The sequence below is a fragment of the Coregonus lavaretus genome (assembly GCF_964263955.1).
Source record: "Coregonus lavaretus genome assembly, chromosome: 4".
Taxonomy (NCBI): domain Eukaryota; kingdom Metazoa; phylum Chordata; class Actinopteri; order Salmoniformes; family Salmonidae; genus Coregonus; species Coregonus lavaretus.
In genome coordinates this window covers 41,979,394-42,002,121 of record NC_139991.1, presented here as the reverse complement: position 1 = coordinate 42,002,121, position 22,728 = coordinate 41,979,394, and the positions used below count along the sequence as shown (strand labels likewise).

At 44.6% G+C, this 22,728-nt stretch overlaps 1 protein-coding gene across 1 annotated transcript in view; it reads left to right on the top strand.

The window, feature by feature from the left end:
• The first annotated feature begins 760 nt into the window (after window positions 1–760).
• Window positions 761–22,728, top strand: part of LOC311127922 (transcription factor RFX3-like) — a 60,385-nt gene continuing 38,417 nt past the window's right edge. Inside the window, exons 1-3 of the mRNA XM_084159821.1 lie at window positions 761–844; window positions 21,679–21,803; window positions 21,884–21,972. Of these exons, the coding sequence (XP_084015947.1) occupies window positions 21,684–21,803; window positions 21,884–21,972 (209 nt within the window). The 5' untranslated portion in view covers window positions 761–844; window positions 21,679–21,683. The remainder of the gene's footprint in view (window positions 845–21,678; window positions 21,804–21,883; window positions 21,973–22,728) is intronic.

Below are 22,728 nucleotides of genomic sequence, written 5' to 3'. Positions count from 1 at the left end.
CTGTGTATATATATATATACATAATATGACATTTGAAATGTCTTTATTCTTTTGGAACTTCTGAGTGTAATGTTTACTGTTAATATTTATTGTTTATTTCACTTTTGTTTACAATCTACTTCACTTGTTTTGGCAATGTTAACATACCTTTCCCATGCCAATAAAGCCCTTAAATTGAATTGAATTGAGAGAGAGAGAGAGAGAGAGAGAGAGAGAGAGAGAGAGAGAGAGAGAGAGAGAGAGAGTTGCCTCCTTTCTTTGTTATCTCAACCACTCTTTATCACCAATTGGTGCACGTAGTCCCGCCTTGGGGAAATAACCTGATTCAGTGAACTAATGCGTTTATTAATGCTGTTTGCCATGTTGTATTGTGCGCATAATGAAACATTCGGTGATATTTCTATTGCAATTTTTCATACATTAGAAGACTTATTGTACCAAAAATAGTGTGATCAATCCACCCTAATGTGAGGATGTGCTGAGTAAATGAAAGATGACAGATACACTAACGTTATATTGATGTTAATTCATTTTAATACCGCTTATAATACTAAGCTGTTTTTATTTTATAATAATTGTTTTCTTCTTATCAGCACCACATCCATCCATCTATGAAATAAACCTTAATATGCATCCATCCAACACGCCATCCTAGCAGCTCCTCCTACAGAATACTCAGTTAGGTTGCGCCCGGTGAGTTTTATAGCAACTGTTGCCCAGTGAGGCAGCGCCATAGTCACCGTAGTCCTGGCGACTGTAACCCACCAACAACAACAACCTCTCGTTCCATCATTGCCACCTCCACCATCCTCACTTCATCCTCATCAACCAGTCCTCAGCCCAGGTTTGAATATACTTACTATTTCTACCAGCATCTGTTTTCTCGATTCCCCGCCAAAGGATTTTACTTGATATATTAAATGTCTAGCTTACTAGTTTTGTCATGAGCAAGTTCATGTCTGCCCTCGTTTATTAGCTACATGGTTAACGATAGATAGCTGATCTAATGTGAGGTGTTATTTCCTTCCACTACTTGTTAACGTTGTTAGTTGAAAGCAATGTGCTTAACGTTATCTGCGAAAGTAAACTGGCTACCTAATGAACAAGGTTGTTAACAGTACGCCAAAAAAATATTATGTTCGCTAGCTAGCTATCCTACCCGAGTTTGCTGTGGCTCGTCGGCCGTCCAATGACAGCTAACGCTAGATAGCGTGTGTTGGCTATCGCGCTAGATATCTACGGTAGTAGCTAAGTTAGCAACGCCAACTAGCGTTAGCTAGCGTTACAGAGCAGGTGTCTGGTTTATGTGTGTCGTTCAATGACCACTAACTTCCTGGTATGATGTTGGTGGCTGTCAAGATACCTCACATTTTCAATAATGTTATTGGAGATATAGCTACTTGCTTTGGCATTTTGAATCAATTCGAACTAGTAACATCTTCATTCAGCAATTGCTAATTGAGATTAGCAGTAGCTTCTCCCTTTTGTCTTTGCTAGCTAGCATACACTTAGCTAGCCAGCTAGTTTCCTTTGTAGCTAACGTTAGCTTTGCGGAGCAGGTGCCACAAAGGCTTCGTTAGCTAGCTAACGTTGTTAGCGAGAGCGGCTAGCTAAGTTAGCTACTTTAGCTAAACCTTCAATTGTTATTGATCTCAGGTCTCGAGTCTTATCACAAACCTTTACCCGTTAACCAGCTAGCTAGCTAGTTTCATAAATTATATCCCATCTAGCTACAGCCAGCTAGGTGGCCAGTTTGAAATGCCTATGGCACAGTGCATTAGCTAGCTAGTATTGTTTAAGCTGATGCAAAAAGTAAAAGCAATAATAGCTGTCACATTGACATTTAGCTACAGTTGCGTGTGTGTGTCTCAGAGAGAGATGTACTTGTGGTGTGAGCAGGTAGAAGAGTGAAGTAGAGACTGTCATCTTAAATACAAGGGCACAGATAATAAAAGCAGCAGTCATCAGGCTGTAGTAGGGCAATTCCATGGTCATGGTAACGGAATTACGCTGAGACTTCAATTTTTTACTTTCAAATGTATGCCAAACAAAAACCATTGATTTCAAAGTTTAACATACCAAACAAATCTATGCACAAGGACTACTTTGAACAATTTACACAGAATATTTCACAAAACACCGTTTTTTTAATGCGACCATGTCTTCCAAAAACGTTAAATATCTGCTCCGAATGAAGATGCAAAGATGTCTGCAGAAAGAAATGGGTGTCCGCTATGACATGACACCTTGGGCTCTATTTAACGACCCTAACTCAATGGTAACTCTAAGCAATGGCTGTAGTGCTATAGGTCCTGTGGTGTGTCAGAAATATTTTTGCTATTTTCACAGGCGGAATTATGGAATTATGAGCGCAATAGCTGGCGGTGGTGCGAAAGGGCTGCGTTTTGATGAATAAACAAGTTGTAGGTGTGACCTCTCACTGGCCAGTCAACACAACACGTTCCATGACTTAATACTGCATGCATTTGTGTCAAGTTCTGTAGGTTATTGATGTTTGCATTGTCATCACCTCCAATTCGGCTGGGTGCATGGAATATTCATCTCCTGGTCCCTTGTGGATTGAAACTACAGTTTATTAAATATTATACACTGGGTGGTTTGAGCCCTGAATGCTGATTGGCTGACAAAACATTTATTTTTACTGCTTTAATTACGTTGGTAACCAGTTTATAATAACAATAAGGCACCTCAGGGGTTTGTGGTATACGGCCAATATACCACGGCTAAGGGCTGTATCCAGGCATTCCGTGTTGCTTCGTGCATAAGAACAGCCCATAGCCGTGGTATATGCCGCGGTCCCCTGTAGCTCAGTTGATAGAGCATGGTGCTTGCAACGCCAGGGTTGTGGGTTTGTTTCCCACGGGGGGCCAGTATGAAAAATGTATGCACTCACTAACTGTAAGTCGCTCTGGATAAGAGCGTCTGCTAAATTACTAAAATGTAAATTTATATTGGCCATATACCACACCTCCTCGTGCCTTATTGCTTAATCAGAGGCTGCAGTAACGAGTAATAGACACAGTAAAAATAAAAAACATCCAGTGTTTGCTCAATAGTTTATGTTTGGAGTGTTGCAGTCAACATTGCTATATATAGGTAGTAGAAAATAACATGGCTATATACGGGGAGTACCAGTACCGAGTCAATGTGCAGGGAAGGGTACGACGTAATTGAGGTAGCCATGTACTGTACATATAGGTAGGGGTAAAGTGACTAGGCAACAGGATAGATAATAGACAGTAGTAGCAGCAGTGTATGTGGTGAGTGTGAAAATGTGTGTTTGTGAGTGTGGGGCGTCCATATGCATGTGTGTGTGTGTGGGCGTATGTAGTGTGTTGAGGTGTCAGTGTAAGTACTGTATGTGTGGGTACAGTCCAGTGTGTGTGCATAGTCAGTGCAAGAGAGTTAGTGCAAAAAATTGTCAATGCATGTAGTCCGGGTAGCCATTTGATTAGCTTTTTAGCAGTATTGTTTAGAAGTCTTATGGCTTGGGGGTAAAAGCTGTTCAGGGTCCTGTTGGTTCCAGACTTGGGTGCATTGGTAAACCTTGCCGTGCGGTAGCAGAGAGAACAGTCTGTGGCTTGGGTGGCTGGAGTCTTTGACCATTTCTTGGCCTTCCTCTGACACTGCCTGGTATAGAGGCAGGAGCTCGGCCCCAGTGATATACTGGGCCATACGCACTACCCTCTGTAGCGCCTTGCGGTCGGATGTCAAGCAGTTGCCATACCAAGGGGTGATGCAGCCAGTCAAGATGCTCTCGATGGTGCAGCTGTAGAACTTGTTGAGGATCTGAGGGCCCATGCCAAATCTTTTCAGCCTCCTGAGAGGGAAGAGGTGTTGTGCCCTTTTTACGACTGTGTTTGTGTGTTTGCACTATGATAGATCCTTAGTGATGTGGACACCGAGGAACTTGAAGCTCTCGGCCCGCTCCACTACAGCCCTGTTGATGTGAATGGGGGCGTGCTCGGCCCTCCGTTTCCTGTAGTCCACGATCAGCTCCTTTGTCTTACTGACGTTGAGGGAGAGGTTGTTGTCCTGGCACCACACTGCCAGTTCTGTGACCACCTCCCTATAGGCTGTCTCATCGTCGTTGGTGATCTGGCCTAACACCGTCATGTCGTCTGCAAACGTAATGATGGTGTTGAAGTCGTGCATGGCCACGCAGTCGTGGGTGAACAGGGAGTACAGGAGGGGACTAAGCACGTACCCCTCAGGGGCCCACATGTTGAGGGTCAGCGTGGTGGATGTGTTGTTGCCTACCCTCACCACCTGGGGGCGTCCCGTCAGGAAGTCCATGATCCAGTTGCAGAGGGAGGTGTTCAACCCCTACAACTTATCCAGAACGCTGCAGCCCGTCTGGTGTTCAACCTTCCCAAGTTCTCTCATGTTACCCCGCTCCTCCGCACACTCCACTGGCTTCCAGTTGAAGCTCGCATCTACTACAAAACCATGGTGCTTGCCTACGGAGCTGTGAGGGGAACGGCACCTCCTTACCTTCAGGCTCTGATCAGACCCTACACCCAAACGAGGGCACTACGTTCATCCACCTCTGGCCTGGTAGCCCCCCTACCTCTACGGAAGCACAGTTCCCGCTCAGCCCAGTCAAAACTATTCGCTGCTCTGGCACCCCAATGGTGGAACAAGCTCCCCCATAACGCCAGGACAGCGGAGTCACTGACCACCTTCCAGAGACACTTGAAACCCTACCCCTTTAAGGAATACCTGGAATAGTATAACAGTAATCCTTCTACCCCACCCCCTACCCATTATTATTATTTTAAATTTAAAATAGGGCGGTTGTCCCACTGGCTATCCTAAGTTGAATGCACCAATTTGTAAGTCGCTCTAGATAAGAGCGTCTGCTAAATGACATAAATGTAAATGATGAGCTTCGACGGCACTATGGTGTTGAACGCTGAGCTGTAGTCAGTGAGCAGCATTCTCACGTAGGTGTTCCTTTGGTCCAGGTGGGAAAGGGCAGTGTGGAGTGCAATAGAAATTGCATCATCTGTGGATTTGTTGGAGTGGTATGCGAATTGGAGTGGATCCAGGGTGTTTGGGATGATGGTATTGATGTGAGCCATGACCAGCCTTTCAAAGCATTTCATAGATACAGATGTGAGTGCTACAGGACAATAGTATTTTAGACAGGTTACCATGGCGTTCTTGGGCACAGGGACTATGGTGGTCTGCTTGAAACGTAGGTATTACAGACTGGGTCATGGAGAGGTTGAAAATGTCAGTGCTCTGATTACGCGTCCTGGTAATCCGTCTGGCCCTGCGGCCTTGTGAATGTTAACCTGTTTAAAGGTCTTACTCACATCGACTACAGAGGCTTGTGGTAGGCTTGTGTCACTGGGCAGCTCATGGCTGGGTTTCCCTTTGTAATCTGTGATAGTTTGCAAGCCCTGAACAAGTGAAATTAAGTAGGCAGGTATTTGAATTGTGTATAATGAAAAGCATTAGGGCAAAAACCTCATATTTCAAAGCACTATTAGTAGACCATTTAAAAAAACCTTTATTCATAGGTTACTTGGCTAATGACCAGGATAAAAGATGCACATATGCGATGCTGCTAAACCAGCCTTGTTTATGTGGACGGTAGGCTATGCTTGGTCTTTTAATCAAATTAAACAAAATGGGGAGAAACCAATTGTTTTTATGTTTCTAAATATGAGATTCACCAGTGCAAAAGGCACATCTCTTCTACCATGAGCACTGTGCGTCATGGCTCGATAGGCTGCGCTTCCGCTCTCAAAACCCATGCCATTATCAACTGCGTTACCGTTAAGACCTGCTTTTTGTGAGTCTTAAAACTTACCATTAGCGCTGCATGAAATTATCACTTTTGCGCTTGTTTTTAAGAACACACCTCAAACATTGACACCCCTCCTACCTCAGCGCAAGTGAGCTGATGCTAGACAGGTAAATTGCCAAACCTGGCATTGGGCTGGAAAATGCCAGTGCGCTAGTTTTTACATCACGAAATTGCAAACTAACGTGTGTTTGACACTTGCGCCTCCTTAGTGCCAGCGGAAAATAGAGCCCATTGAGTTTGAAAAAATCTCTTTTGGTTATTGAACTACAGTAAGTGAAGTGTATTTGGGTCAATGATGTGACGTGCGTATTTTGGTTTCCGAATGAAATATTTTCCAAAATCAACAACCAATTTTATACACATTTTATTTGATGTAACTAAGCCCTTTCTCTTTTATTGAGTCCAAAAAGAGTTAATGGTTAAATGTGAAAAAAACTGTCACTTTCAGTGCTCTAAAGTCCAAAGACAAATGCCATCTATATATATGTTAACAAAACATCTAAAATCATAACAAAACTGTCAAACTATTATTCTGGCATGATTTGTTAAGGGTCTATTGCACTATACATCTGTATGGGTAAGACAGTTTAGGCAGAAAGGTTTGAAATACTTTTGTCCAGAAAAATTCAGTGCGACCGACATAAAGTCACCATTTTGGATCAAATCACATGATGGTACTCATGTGACAGGATGTGACATCATTAAGATGCCTGTGAGATACCCTTTGGTTAAGAATAAAGGTTAGCAAGTCTCGTAAATGTTTGATAAGTTTACATTTCCACTCCCTGTCATGTTTTACCCCAAAAATCTGATCATTCGGTGTGACCGCTAAAAACCAAGAAAAATGTTGAATTATCTGAAAAGCTTATATTTTATTTAGATACTCAAGATACATACTTGATGTCAAAGTCAAGTGTTCACATGGGTGCACAAGCAGTTGCCTCTAAAACATGTTTATGTGAGAAAAGTCATACGACGTAACCAAAATGATAATTCGGAGTCACCAGTGATTCCGGTTACACCATATGACTAAACGGTTGAACTGAATAATTGCAATATGTTTGTCTTTGTATTAAGTTATCTATTCATCTATCTATTTTTTTAAATTGTACACAGAAACGCATAATATTATCTCATTTTAAGTAAAAATACAAGTTTTTGTAGGATAAGGGTGTTTTATGTCTTTTTTTTTATATATATATAGTAGTGCACATCAAGCAGGTAATACTAAAAATATGTTTACGTAAATTTCTATCTTTCTATCTATCTATCTATCTATCTATCTATCTATCTATCTATCGCAAATTGGCCAGAGATTTGGGGGGGGGAGTAGACAGCAGGCTACGATCCATACAAGTGTTGTGTACACATCAGAGGGAAGCCAATCCTACACCACCATATCTGACTCCCTTAGACATGATGAGAGAGCAGTATGGGCTCACCTGGAGCCTGTCCTAAGAGATGTCAAGAACAAGAATCCACAAATCATTACACTCCACATGATGAGCGATGGTCACGTCACCCAATACAGAAACAAGAAGAACATGTACCTACTCTGCCATATATCTACGGATTCAAACAAATCACCTGGAACTTTTCTGAAAAAGCCCATGGGAAGGGGGCACCAGATGGCGTGGGCGGAGCTATGAAACAGAATGCAGACAAAGAGTCAAAGGAACCCTGGAATTGCACCAGGTCACCTCCACAGTGGCATTGGGGGGGAAAAAACACAGTGAAGTGTCTTGCTTCTACAGCAGACCAAGCATCTGCAACACCTGTTTCAGTGCTGTGGAAGTGAACTTCAATGAAGAACACCATCAATCAATCTATGGATTTCGCATGACTGGGCAGGGGCGCACCCCACTTGGGAGGGCATAGGCCCACCCCACTTGGGAGCCAGGCATATCCACTGGGGAGCCAGGCCTAGCCAATCCCCACAAAAGGGCTTCATTACAGACAGAAATACTCATCAGTTTCATCAGTTCTCCGGGTGGCTGGTCTCAGACGATCCTGCAGGTGAAGAAGCCTGATGTGGAGGTCCTGGCGCATGGTTGCATGTGGTCTGTGGTTGTGAGACCGGTTGGACGTACTGCCAAATTCTCTAAAACGACTTATGGTAGAGGAATGAATATTCAACTCTCTGGCAACAGCTCTGGTGGACATTCCTGCAGTCAGTATGCCAATTGCACGCTCCCTCAACTTAAGACATCTGTGGCATTGTGTTGTGTGACAAAACTGCACATTTTAGAGTGGCCTTTTATTGTCCCCAGCACAAGGTACACCTGTGTAATGATCATGCTGTTTAATCAGCTTCTTGATATGCCACACCTGTCAGGTGGATGGATTATATTGGCAAATGAGAAATGCTCACTAACAGGGATGCAAACCAAATTTCAGAGAAATAAGCTTTTTGTGCATATGGAACATTTCACAGATCTGCTCATGAAACATGGTACCAACACTTTACATGTTGCGTTTTATATTTTTGTTCAGTATTTATTATAAAATATGACTGTTTTGAATCAGTCACTCAGCTCATGTACAAAGCAGTACAAGTTTACTATGTAGATGAAGCTAATGTCTTAAGGGCTCTTTCCTTATTGTCTACAGCTGGACACTCACCCATGTACCAAAGCAGGAAAGTCTCCATTGAAACGCCACTTCACATGACCATGTACAGTCGTGGTCAAAAGTTTTGAGAATGACACAAGAATTGGTCTTCACAAAGTTTGCTGCTTCAGTGTTTTTAGATATTTTTGTCAGATGTTACTATGGTATACTGAAGTATAATTACAAGCATTCCATAAGTGTCAAACGCTTTTATTGACAATTACATAACGTTTTTGCAAAGAGTCAATATTTGCAGTGTTGACCCTTCTTTTTCAAGACCTCTGCAATCCGCCCTGGCATGCTGTCAATTAACTTCTGGGCCACATCCTGAATGATGGCAGCCCATACTTGCATAATCAATGCTTGGATTTTGTCAGAATTTATGGCTTTTTGTTTGTCCACCCGCCTCTTGAGGATTGACCACAAATTCTCAATGGGATCTTGTGTTATGTAGATTAAGTTAATGTCTCAAAGGTGTAGCCTTATTGTCTACAACTGGACAGCCATTCTCACCCATTTCCCATAGCAGGAAAGTTCTCATTGAAAGGCCATCACACATAACACAAGGTTAGTCATCAACCAGAAGAAGAGAACATGAGTGCACATGTTTTCCAAATCACACGCCAACATTTACTCTAGGGTGCCACGTGTGATAGCAGCATCCTGGAAAGGCACTTGACCTGCTGGTGTGAGGGAGTAGTCCTTGAGGTTGTTGCGCAAGTCTATAGCAACTATGATTGCCCTGTCTGGTAACATGTCTCCTGAGTGGCGCAGTGGTTTAAGGCACTGCATTGCAGTGCTAACTGTGCCACTAGAGATCCTGGTTCGAATCCAGGCTCTGTCACAGCCGGCCGCGACCGGGAGACTCATGGGCGGCGCACAATTGGCCCAGCGTCGTCCAGGGTAGGGGAGGGAATGGCCGGTAGGGATGTAGCTCAGTTGATAGAGCATGGCGTTTGTAACGCCAGGGTTGTGGGTTCGATTCCCACGGGGGGCCAGTATAAAAAAAAAAAAAGAAGATATGTATTCACTAACTGTAAGTCGCTCTGGATAAGAGCGTCTGCTAAATGACTAAAATGTAAATGTTTCTTGGGTCCAGGAAGCTGGTGTCCCCTTGTACCACCTGTCTCCGCTCTACTGGAAGCAGGTCCCCAGTCGGTGTGGAGTGGTCAACAAACGTGGGGTGGATGTACCGTGTTGATGAATCTGTGTTGTCAGTGTCTGTGGTGCAAAGGTAGTTGTGGAGGATGACGCAGGCCGTCACAATGGTCTCAGCTTTCTCTGGGGCAACCTCAAGGGCTCGTCCCAAGGATCCTCCATCTTGCAGCAAGGATCCCAAAGCAGTTCTCTGAAATTCTTCTGGCTCTTGAGTGGCGGTAGTTGTAGATCTTCTTGGCATCATCAAGTCCGGAAGAACCTTTTGAATAAAATAAGTGTTTCCATTAGTATTGAACAGGAACATGAAGGCTATCAAAGGTGTACTGTAACAACTGTAGCCTATGCTTTGGACATATGCCCCCCATCCTCTCACTTTTATGTGAGGCATATCATTACAACGTCTATATTGGTATAATTTTCACATATGCTAAATACATGTGACTATATACATATCTTATCTGGATATGGTCGGTACCTTGAATCGCAGACTGTCATCAGGACCATTGAGAAAAAGCCCTTTTAGTTGTAGTAATCGCTGGCAGAGTTTGCCGGATCTCAGATCCGTACATGTTTTCCGCCGACAGCTTCTGCACAAAATGGATAATTCCAACGATCCCCAAAATCTCTGGCAATTTCTGCCCATTGTGTCACGGAGGGATAAGCAACAAAATCCTCCTTCAGGACATGCCAGATAGCCTGGCACACTTCCTTGAAGATGGCACAAACTGTAGAGATTCCTAGCTTATAAGTTATAACTCGCAGCGATGCTTTGCTGTGTGCTGCCACTCGCCAAAAATCGAACGGTCACAGATAGCCTTTCTGCAGCACTTACAAGCAAGCTGAAAATGTATTTCCTTGTCAATACTCCGCATAGGTTGGACAAGAGACCTGTATTTTCCATCGTCCCCTCTTGTAGTGTTCAGTGGACGAACTTGCCATTTTCTCAGTCTTTTTTTTTTGCTCCTCCTCCTGAGTAGTAACAGCAGTTCAAGCTCTTGCTGTTCAAGCACTAGCAATTGCAATTCAAATAGAGACATGTTTGGTTCTGTGGCTAAAAGGTTGTGTCATAAAGCATAGAACACCAGACTAGCCTGACATGTAGCTAGCATTTGTAAACTGGCGTATAACACACGTCGTCGCTAGCTAGTCAAAAAGAGTGCCTTGGACCCTCTTGCTTGGTAAGCTACTCTGGCTCCCCGAGCCCCCTAGTGGATATACACTACACAAGGTGGACTTCCTCTCTGGGTGGAACACAACGCAAAGAGTCCGCTGCCCCCCCCAAAAACCGACGAGAGGTGTACCTCAAATGTATGAATCTGCAGTATGGAAATGTCCTAGGCATCCTACACTGAATGCTGGTTTGGTGTTTCCTCAATCAAGAGAGGTGTGTAAGCCTACTGTACAGATTAAATTATGTTTTCCTCTCATGCTACTCCTTACAGAGAATATTTTTTTTACTTAATAAATGATACATTATTGTATTGTTTTAAAGCAAATTGTCAATGAAAGTGTAGAGACACATGGATCTCTATAGATTATACGTTTCCTCCTAGTGGTTTTGAGGCTGTTATGGCCTCTTGGATGACTATAGATGGATTTGGACCCCTCTACTCACTTGTTGTGAAGAAGGAAAAGCGCCAGGTTTCTCTGTGTTGCATCATCAGTCTCTAGTCATGTCCACTGGGAGTTCTCTGCAGCCACCCCAGCCCTCTGTTCCCACTAGGGGAGAGGAACAGGTGTGTGTCGAGAGGGGGAGGAGGATGGGGGGACTGGTGCAGAGTGGGTCTTGGTGGGACTCCTGACCACCGAGGCTAATTGTTAAATGCCACCCTAATTCTTTCCCTGACAAACATGCCAAGAAATGACTGGTATATGTGTAGGTAGGCTATAGAACCACCAAGCTTGCAATTAGGCTAGATATTACAATTTCCATGATTACTGCAAGTTTATGGGTAGCATCTCTCAATAAAGTCATTTCAATCTGTCACTCCATATTCCACTGAATTTGTGTGGACCCTGATGCGATAAGAGACATAGCAGGCCTCAATCCCAAATGAATGGAACAAAAAAAAATCCAGAAAATCACATTGTAGGATTTTTAATGAATTTATTTGCAAATTATGGTGGAAAATAAGTATTTGGTCAATAACAAAAGTTTCTCAATACTTTGTTATATACCCTTTTTGGCAATGACACAGGTCAAACGTTTTCTGTAAGTCTTCACAAGGTTTTCACACACTGTTGCTGGTATTGTGGCCCATTCCTCCATGCAGATCTCCTCTAGAGCAGTGATGTTTTGGGGCTGTCGCTGGGCAACACAGACTTTCAACTCCCTCCAAAGATTTTCTATGGGGTTGAGATCTGGAGACTGGCTAGGCCACTCCAGGACCTTGAAATGCTTCTTACGAAGCCACTCTTTCGTTGCCCGGGCGGTGTGTTTGGGATCATTGTCATGCTGAAAGACCCAGCCACGTTTCATCTTCAATGCCCTTGCTGATGGAAGGAGGTTTTCACTCAAAATCTCACGATACATGGCCCCATTCATTCTTTCCTTTACACGGATCAGTCGTCCTGGTCCCTTTGCAGAAAAACAGCCCCAAAGCATGATGTGTCCACCCCTATGCTTCACAGTAGGTATGGTGTTCTTTGGATGCAACTCAGCGTTCTTTGTCCTCCAAACACGACGAGTTGAGTTTTTACCAAAAAGTTATATTTTGGTTTCATCTGACCATATGACATTCTCCCAATCCTCTTCGGGATAATCCAAATGCACTCTAGCAAACTTCAGACGGGTCTGGACATGTACTGGCTTAAGCAGGGGGACACGTCTGGCACTGCAGGATTTGAGTCCCTGGCGGCGTAGTGTGTTACTGATGGTAGGCTTTGTTACTTTGGTCCCAGCCCTCTGCAGGTCATTCACTAGGTCCCCCCATGTGGTTCTGGGATTTTTGCTCACCGTTCTTGTGATCATTTTGACCCCACGGGGTGAGATCTTGCGTGGAGCCCCAGATCGAGGGAGATTATCAGTGGTCTTGTATGTCTTCCATTTCCTAATAATTGCTCCCACAGTTGATTTCTTCAAACCAAGCTGCTTACCTATTGCAGATTCATTCTTCCCAGCCTGGTGCAGGTGTACAATTTTGTTTCTGGTGTCCTTTGACAGCTCTTTGGTCTTGGCCATAGTGGAGTTTGGAGTGTGACTGTTTGAGGTTGTGGACAGGTGTCTTTTATACTGATAACAAGTTCAAACAGGTGCCATTAATACAGGTAACGAGTGGAGGACAGAGGAGCCTCTTAAAGAAGAAGTTACAGGTCTGTGAGAGCCAGAAATCTTGCTTGTTTGTAGGTGACCAAATACTTATTTTCCACCATAATTTGCAAATAAATTCATTACAAATCCTACAATGTGATTTTCAGGATTTTTTTTTCTCAATTTGTCTGTCATAGTTGACATGTACCTATGATGAAAATTACAGGCCTCTCATATTTTTAAGTGGGAGAACTAGCACAATTGGTGGCTGACAAAATACTTTTTTCCCCCACTGTGTGTGTATGTATGTATGTATGTATGTGTGTATATATATATATATATATATATTACTGAACAAAAATATAAACGCAACAATTTAATCTATTTTACTGAGTTACAGTTCATATAAGGAAATCGGTCAATTTAAATAAATAAATCTATGGATTTCACGACTGAGCAGGGGCGCAGCCATGGTGGGCCTGGGAGGGCATAGGCCCACCCACTTGGGAGCCAGACCCACCCACTGGGGAACCAGGCCCAGCCAATCCGAATTAGTGTTTTTTCCAAACAAAAGGGCTTTATTACAGACAGAAATTCTCCTAATTTCATCAGCTGTCCGGGTGGCTGGTCTCAGACTGTCCCGCAGGTGAAGAAGCGGATGTGGAGGTCCTGGGCTAGCGTGGTTACATGTGGTGTGTGGTTGTGAGGCCGGTTGGGCATACTGCCAAATTCTCTAAAACCACGTTGGAGGCAGCTTATGGTAGAGAAATTAACATCAATTCTCTGGCAACAGCTCTGGTTGGCATTCCTGATGTCAGCATGCCAATTGCACATTCCCTCAAAACTTGAGATATCTGTGGCATTGTGTTGTGTGACAAAACTGCACATTTTAACGTGGCCTTTTATTGTCCCCAGCACAAGGTGCACCTGTGTAATGATCATGCTGTGTAATCAGCTTCTTGATATGCCACACCTGTTAGGTGGATGGATTATCTTGGCAAAGAAGAAATGCTCACTAACAGGGATGTAAACAAATTTGTGGACAAAATCTGAGAGAAATAAGCTTTTTGTGCATATGGAAAAGGTCTGTGTTCTTTTATTTCAGCTCATGAAACATGGGACCAACACTTTACGTGTTGTGTTTATATTTTTGTTCAGTAGCCTATATATTTATTTTTAGGACTCAGTCGGGTCTCGACTTAAGTGTTGAGAGTTAGAATAGTAGAATACACAAGGTGCAATTTTGAAAATGTGTTGTGCGTCAGCAGTTTTTATCTTGTCAGTCAGTGACAGTCACTCAATTAGCACGTCAGCATTTTATTTTTAGATTGGTAAGTTAGTCTAGCGGCTAGCTATTTAAACTTGTAGTAATCATGGTCGAATTACTGACCGGGGGCCCCCATTGATTTTGTTAGTCACTCTCAATCAGATATCAAATTAAAAACTGCAAACATTTCTCTCCGCCCCATGGCAAAATGAGTAGATTTGCATGAAATTAGTTATTAAATTGCAAATCTTCCCTCCATCCCATGGCATAATGTGTAGAATTGCACAAACGTGCATTAAAACTGTAACATTTTCTCTTCTCCCCATGGCAAAATGTGTAGAATTTGAGGAAATTAACTCTACAACTTCACTACGTGTCAAGAAGGGGGCCGCTAAAATGTTTTAGCGGCCCGCAAAAGGCTAGGGCCGCGTGTGGGTATGGATATGGGTTACGCAGACCCGCAAGCCACTGCTGCCCCTCATGATGAGTTCAGATATTTTGTGGCCCCCATCCCCATCAAAGATGCCCATCCTTGGCCTAGGCCTATAGCCTATTATAAGGCAATAATGACGTACACACCTCTGTGTACAGAGGACAAGATGTCAGAAACGGCTAGTTATCAGATCATGTTACCACTTACCTGAAGTCAGGTGTTGGGTGGGCAAAAATAGGACCATGCCACCTGTTCCCTGGATCCAGTTCCGTTTCCAATCACTTAAAGTGCCGCTGATTAATTTGATTATTCATCCATCCATTTTCATGGCTTAGCAGCATAAACTGGGGGTTTTGCTCTGTTATCTGCGCGCACAGCAGCCTGTGTACACTACATGTGGAACAGACATTGTTGACGGAATAGGAGACCTTCAAGGCCCATGCATGTTTAGATAAGCCCACCTCTGCCTGTCATCTCATTGTGTTTTTACATTGCAAGGTGTACTTTATCACTAACCTTAACCCTGTTAGGGGTTCAGACAGTGTTTTTATTACTGCCAGCCTAACATTTACATTTACGTCATTTAGCAGACGCTCTTATCCAGAGCGACTTACAAATTGCTGCATTCAACTTGTGCTTGTCCCACTGGCTATCATTTATTTATTTATTTTTTATTTATTTTTTGAGGGGGGGAGTAGAAGGATGACTTTTCTACTATTCCAGGGATTCCTTAAAGAGGTAGGGTTTCAAGTGTCTCCGGAAGGTGGTCAGTGACTCTGCTGTCCTGGCGTCGTGGGGGAGCTTGTTCCACCATTGGGGTGCCAGAGCAGCGAATAGTTTTGACTGGGCTGAGCGGGAACCGTGCTTCGTAGAGGTAGGGGGGCTAGCAGGCCAGTGGTGGATGAACGTAGTGCCCTCGTTTGGGTGTAGGGTCTGATCAGAGCCTGAAGGTAAGGAGGTGCCGTTCCCCTCACAGCTCCGTAGGCAAGCACCATGGTCTTGTAGTAGATGCGAGCCTCAACTGGAAGCCAGTGGAGTGTGCGGAGGAGCAGGGTGACATGAGAGAACTTGGGAAGGTTGAACACCAGACGGGCTGCAGCGTTCTGGATAAATTGTAGGGGTTTAATGGCACAAGCAGGGAGCCCAGCCAACAGCGAGTTGCAGTAATCCAGACGGGAGATGACAAGTGCCTGGATTAGGACCTGTGCCGCTTTCTGTGTAAGGTAGGGTCGTACTCTGCAAATGTTGTAGAGCATGAACCTGCAGGATCGGGTCACCGCTTTGATGTTAGCGGAGAACGACAGGGTGTTGTCCAGGGTCACACCAAGGTTATTTGCACTCTGGGAGGAGGACACAATGGAGTTGTCAACCGTGATGGCGAGATCATGGAGCGGGCAGTCCTTCCCCGGGAGGAAGAGCAGCTCCGTCTTGCCGAGGTTCAGCTTGAGGTGGTGATCCGACATCCACACTGATATATGTCTGCCAGACATGCAGAGATGCGATTCGCCACCTGGTTATCAGAAAATTAATTGTGTGTCATCTGCGTAGCAATGATAGGAGAGACCATGTGAGGATATGACAGAGCCAAGTGACTTGGTGTATAGAGAGAATAGGAGAGGGCCTAGAACTGAGCCCTTGGGGACACCAGTGGTGAGAGCACGTGGTGCGGAGACAGATTCTCGCCACGCCACCTGGTAGGAGCGACCTGTCAGGTAGGACGCAATCCAAGAGTGAGCAGCGCCAGAGATGCCCAACTTGGAGAGGGTGGAGAGGAGGCTCTGATGGTTCACAGTATCAAAGGCAGCAGATAGGTCTAGAAGGATAAGAGCAGAGGAGAGAGAGTTAGCTTTAGCAGTGCGGAGAGCCTCCGTGACACAGAGAAGAGCAGTCTCAGTTGAATGACCAGTCTTGAAACCTGACTGGTTTGGATCAAGAAGGTAATTCTGAGAGAGATAGCAGGAGAGTTGACTAGAGACGGCACGCTCAAGAGTTTTGGAGAGAAAAGAAAGAAGGGATACTGGTCTGTAGTTGTTGACATCGGAGGGATCGAGTGTAGGTTTTTTGAGGAGGGGTGCAACTCTTGCTCTCTTGAAGACAGAAGGGACATGGCCAGCGGTCAAGGATGAGTTGATGAGCAAGGTGAGGTAAGGGAGAAGGTCTCCGGAAATGGTCTGGAGAAGAGAGGAGGGGATAGGGTCAAGCGGGCAGGTTGTTGGGCGGCCGGCCGTCACAAGTCGCAAGGTTTCATCTGGAGAGCGAGGGGAGAAAGAAGTCAAAGCATAGGGTAGGGCAGTGTGAGCAGGACCAGCGGTGTCATTTGACTTAATAAATGAGGATTGGATGTCGTCAACCTTCTTTTCAAAATGGTTGACAAAGTCATCCACAGAGAGGAGGGGGAGGAGCATTCAGCAGGGAGGAGAAGGTGACAAAGAGCTTCCTAGGGTTAGAGGCAGAGGCTTGAAATTTAGAGTGGTAGAAAGTGGCTTTAGCAGCAGAAACAGAGGAAGAGAATGTAGAGAGGAGGGAGTGAAAAGATGACAGGTCTGCAGGGAGTCTAGTTTTCCTCCATTTCTGCTCGGCTGCCCGGAGCCCTGTTCTGTGAGTTCGCAATGAGTCGTCAAGCCACGGAGCAGGAGGGGAGGACCGAGCCGGCCGGGAGGATAGGGGACATAGAGAGTCAAAAGATACAGAAAGGGAGCAGAGGAGGGTTGAAGAGGCAGAATCAGGAGATCGGAGGGAGAAGGATTTAGCAGAGGGAAGAGATGATAGGATGGAAGGTATATCATGGCCACAGGTCTAACATGATGGAGATGTGAAGGAAATGAGATCAATACAAAGCAGATGTGCCTCTTTATTTGGGGTTGCGTTTCTCCTCTCTAAAGCATGTTGTTTCTGGACATTCATCAATACATTTTAGGTTTAGGACAATCCACTTGCTTACCAGTCTCATGCTCAAAATGGATATCATAGGCATTAGCAGCATTTTAGACTTTCAACATATTTGGTTTAGATCATGCCATTAAAGTTGCACCTTTATTGGATGTGGTAATGTGATAACATAACATATAGATCTCGTTCTGATCGTCCGATGTAATAAGTCCTGGTCCCCCCCATATTGCCCCAGCTGTCAGTCAAATGAGGAGGACGGAACCGGGGGAGGGTGAAGGAGAGGAAAGACAAGGCGAGTGTCGCCCTCCTCTGTGGCCTTTGTTCCTGCTTGGCTTTGTAAGGCTTGCAGTTGTTCAGTGGAGCACAGCGCTTAAGTGGGCCACAGGGGAGCAAGAGCAGGCTGAAGGGGGAAGGTGATGGGGGAGGGGGGCTGCAGGAGTGAGGTAGAATCCCTGTTTACATCCAGAAAGTCACTCCTCTCTTCATCTCCTAATCATCAGGGGCAGGCTGCAGGGAGCAGGTGGGTTTTGTGTAGTAGGGACCGACAGGGCCTTGCACTTTAGCTCTCCTACTGCAGAGTGCATTGAGCAGAAGAAAGATTGAACCTGTTGAGACTAGAGGAGAGAGCATGACAACTTCTGAATGGATCACTTGACTGCCATGTCAGCAGCATCTCCATGGCACTAAGGCTGGCACAATTACCGTGTAACCGACGGTTATAAAATAACCGCAAAAAGGACTGAAGACGGGATGGCCAGGTATTTGTGCGGTTGAGTCCATTTCTGCGGTAACATGGACTCTTAACAACGTGAAGAAACTTTGTTGCTCAAGCAAGGTGTTGTAGAAAATGAGTCTTCGGTTGCCTAGGCAATGCCCCGTCCCTGCAGCAGCAGCACACATAGAAATAGAGTTGATAGTCCAAGTCGGTATTCACGTAATAATAAGGAATTCCCCCAGACCACGGCCACAAATTAGGGAAAACCAACATGCTTTCCTATTGACCCCCATTGTAAAAGAGGAAACTTCGTCATCCATTTTTTTTGTTATACAGAAATAATAAAACATGCCGAAAAGCTGCTGTGTTGTTCAATGTACATGTAGCCAGGTCAAAAATCCTGAGCTACGGTTCGCAATGCTCCCACATAGGGAGATGGAGCCTGTTGAAAATTAATCTCTAGACATGTTGTACTTTTCTTAAATGTCGTTTTGTAATTGACTAAAACAAGCAGATGTTTGAAAAAGGTTACGTTTTTGCTGTGAGCCAATGGGGTAACCTAGGTAACCACAGGTTGTTTTCGCCACAGGCGGGCAGTGTCGCAACGTTCTATCTAATACCGACTGGGTCTATAGAATAGGCTTGGAACCTCTAACTCTGGCAATAGATGCGGTAAAGAGGTCAATCGAACTCGACCAAAACAATGGAATTGCCATGGAAACGCGTGGGGGAAAGATCCGGAGTCTCCTCATTGCCCCCCAGCAAAATTAACCTACATTTAGGCTAGTCTTTATGTGTATTTCAGATGTTGAGGTACAAATCTGAGTATAATGCTTGTATGGATGTCAACCCCAACACATGTTCATGTCATTGTTACTGATCAACTGCATTACAGTTAAAAACGACTTTGACTACCACAACTGATGCTAACCAGCTTATACATTTTAGCATTTTTAGCAGTCACTTCTTCTAAACCTGAAAAGAGACTTGTTGAACTTCTACATGTTATGCAACGAAAAAAGCCCAATACACCTTAAGTAACCACATTGTGCGCGCCTGTTAAGTAACCACATTGTGCGCGCCTGTTACAATACATAAATCATGACGATTTGACGAATATCCACTTTGTTAGATCAGATTAGTCGAATGTGCGCCAATCTGGTCAATGGAACTGTCTGCGTTCCATTGACTCCTTTTACCGCATCTACAGTATTTGACTGGTAAACTCATGGATACACTCTCAATGGCTGCCTTGTATTGTGATGCTATAATTTCCATGGTAATGTAGAATGTTAATTCAAGTGATGTTAACTGATGTGGCTCATGCAATGGAATGTATTTTTTGTAATGTCTGTTGAGTTGAATCAACAAGTCACAGCACATATTGATGGGTACACTTCCTCCTTTTACTTCCTGCTTTGCTCCTATGAGTACACTCTCAATGGCGGCCAGTCCACCCATTATGCCATCATTGACTTGAATGGGTATGCCCGTTCTATTCATTCTATTTCTATGGCATCGCATGCAGTCAGGAGAGGAGAGAATGTACGAATAGGCTATTCAAACAGTTGACCGCAGTCATATGGCTGGCCAATAACAGTCATCCAAAATTCCATGACCGTCACAGCCCTACCTGGCACTGATTGTCACTGTTAGTTTCTGTCGGCTGCTGCCTTCCTACTAGCATCGCCCTGTGATCAGGTACCTGGGCTTCTGGAGCTTTTTACCCCATGATGTCAGGCTATCAGCAAAACATATGCATTTTACTGAGAGACATTAAAAGGCCATCATATCAGAGATGGAACGATAAGTGACTTGAATCATGAAGGATTTTAATCTTCACCGGATGCTGAGAGCTCTTCAGAATTTTGAAAGTCTTTCTGTCTTGGGTTTTATCAAATGGTAGGCTAATACATTATAGAAACAAGGGGAATACTTGTCTTCAGCCTCTGCTGCACCATAAAAGTATAGGCTATGTTCCTTCATCTGAGAGGTTTGTTTGAGTCGTGACTGACGGCACAGAACAACAGGAGCAGAATGGTCTGACTGACTGGTCTCTGGTTCTTTCTGTGAACAGCATGGAGAACCACCGTCTGAATCAGTGCTCAACTGTTTTAGTGTTTTAGCAATACAGGATGGAAGAAAATACTATTCAATCCAGCCTCTTGAGTTCAAAGGAAACGACGCTGATTGCCACCCTGTGCATGTACTATACTGTGCTGTACAATCAAACATTATGAAGGGAGAAATGCATCTGAACACAACAACATCTGTTAACCTCTGGTATATCACAGAAGATGAAGAGGAGTAGGAGGGAGAGAAGGAGGTGGAGGAGAACAGGCAGACCCTGGAGAGATCCAGAGCTCTTAGGAGACAGGTTAATTAACCAGGAGAGGCTTGGTCATGGAAACTAAGTTGAGGAGGGGAGGGGAGGGGGAGGGGGTCAACACGGAGGACCGAGCAGGAGGAGGATAGGTGGCTGTTCTATGATTAGCCTACATGCTGCTTTACTGTAATTGTCTCCCTCTACCCAAGTCCTCATCTCACATTAGCTCTGTGTGTTCAGGGTTGGGTCATTAGCCAATAAAGATGGATTCTAAATCTCTGACACAAGCTGCATTTTTGGACATCTATACATTTGTTCCAATGCAGAGGTGAGAGAACAAAGTAAAAACCGTGGTTTGACAAATACGACCAGATTTTCACAAAATTAGCCTAAATGGGTTTGGCAAGAAATTAATCAAAGAATGTCTGAATGACAAAAAAAATTGTTGGAAGTTGTAAAGGGAACAGATTTGTGAGAGCAGAGAGAGAAAGAGAAGCTCATTAGGGCTGTTAAATATTAACCATTTTATTATTGCTGTGAACATGGAGACAGGGGACAAGGGCTCGCTGCTCAGACCACTGACTCATACACTACCCTCAGTACATTCAGTACTGCTGGCCACAGCTGCCTGTTCTATTAGCACAGCAGTCCGAATAACATCGGTGCAGTCAATGTGATGAGTTGCTTATACCCTGTTGGAGCTTGAGCACTGAGTCTGTGTGTACAGTAACTGTCCAATTGAGAGTCAGTATTCTTATTCCAATTATACCATAGAATAATGATATGGTATTGTGACTGTATTAGTGCATGTTGTGCATAGATGATTGGTTGAGAGAAGCTTACTTCCTGTCTTCCCAGTAACTGAATAATCACTGTTCATTAGGGAACCTGGGTACAGTAATACCATAGATATAATCTAGAATTGATGTCTCTGTGAGTGATATTGATTTTAAACTCCCAGACCTAGACACACCTTTTAGTTAGCACTTAAATTGTCCTGGTACTGTGCATGCAAACCAAATTGAGAAGAAGGTTGCTTGTGGAGTTCGTTGCAGTGGAGTTTGTTCTGCCACTTTGGCGCCAGGCCAGAGAAGAGCTTGCGCTTCTGTATAGTCCGTCTATCAATGTGCTCCCCTCCATCGATGGCTCTGGTGGTACCCAGTTGACCAATGTGTCCTCTCTCTCCTGCAGGCGCCATGCAGACCCCTGAGGCAGGCGCAGACTCCGCCTCCACCGTCCCTCTCCAGACCGCCGTCCCTGTGCAGCCCACAGGCTCCTCCCAGCAGGTGACCTCTCAGGTGCCTGTCCAGCAGCAGGTAAACACGCTGTGTGTGTGTCTGTCGGTGTGTGTACTGTGTGTGCGTGTCATTTCTAACTTGTTGCCCTGCCGTTGCAGACCCAGACTGTTCAACAGGTTCAGCATGTATACCCAGCACAGGTGCAGTACGTGGAGGAGAACAGTGGCGTCTACACCAACGGAACCATGTGAGTGTTGCTCAACCACCGCTGCCTTTGCCACTCACTCTGCAGTGGCACAACCCAGTGGCTTTAACGTCTTCTCTGTAGTCAATGGCAACAGCTAAAGTCACTTCACAGCAGCAGTTCTGCCACACACACATGGCAGGCGCAGAGGGAGTAAGCACAGGCACAGTGAAGCACAGTGGGATTGTGTGCAGTCACCTGGAGATGACCTGGAGTATCAATAAGTGCTGCGTACGCCACAGGCTGTGGCTGTTCCATAGTGAGTTACACACACAGTCACAGACAGCAGTCTCTGATGGAGGGGCAAGGCCTGGCTAACAGGCTAGCTCAACACAGTCTAACTTCAGGGCAGAACAAGTGAGCTGAGCACACACCCACTTACTATTTGAGTCTGTTAACAGTGTGTTCGTACCAGCTGCTTGTCCCCTCCACAGCTCTCTGTTGGGTATAGAAGTAGATATACTACCCAACAAAAGAGTACATGAAAAAAGGGCAAGGGTTATTTCTTACTGTTCAGATGATTTGTCAACAAGAATCATTCCAGTGCCCTAAACTTTCATCCATAACCTGGTATCTCTCCAGAGTTCTGGCATAGGTCTTACATGCTAACCACACCGCTCGCACGCGTGCGCCATCGCGCGCGCATGTTGATTTTGTCCACCCACATCATTTTTTTATGAGGCGAGAGTACAGAATGTCACCTTTTTTATTTGAGGGTATTTTATTACATATCTGTTTTACCGTTTAGAAATGAAAGCA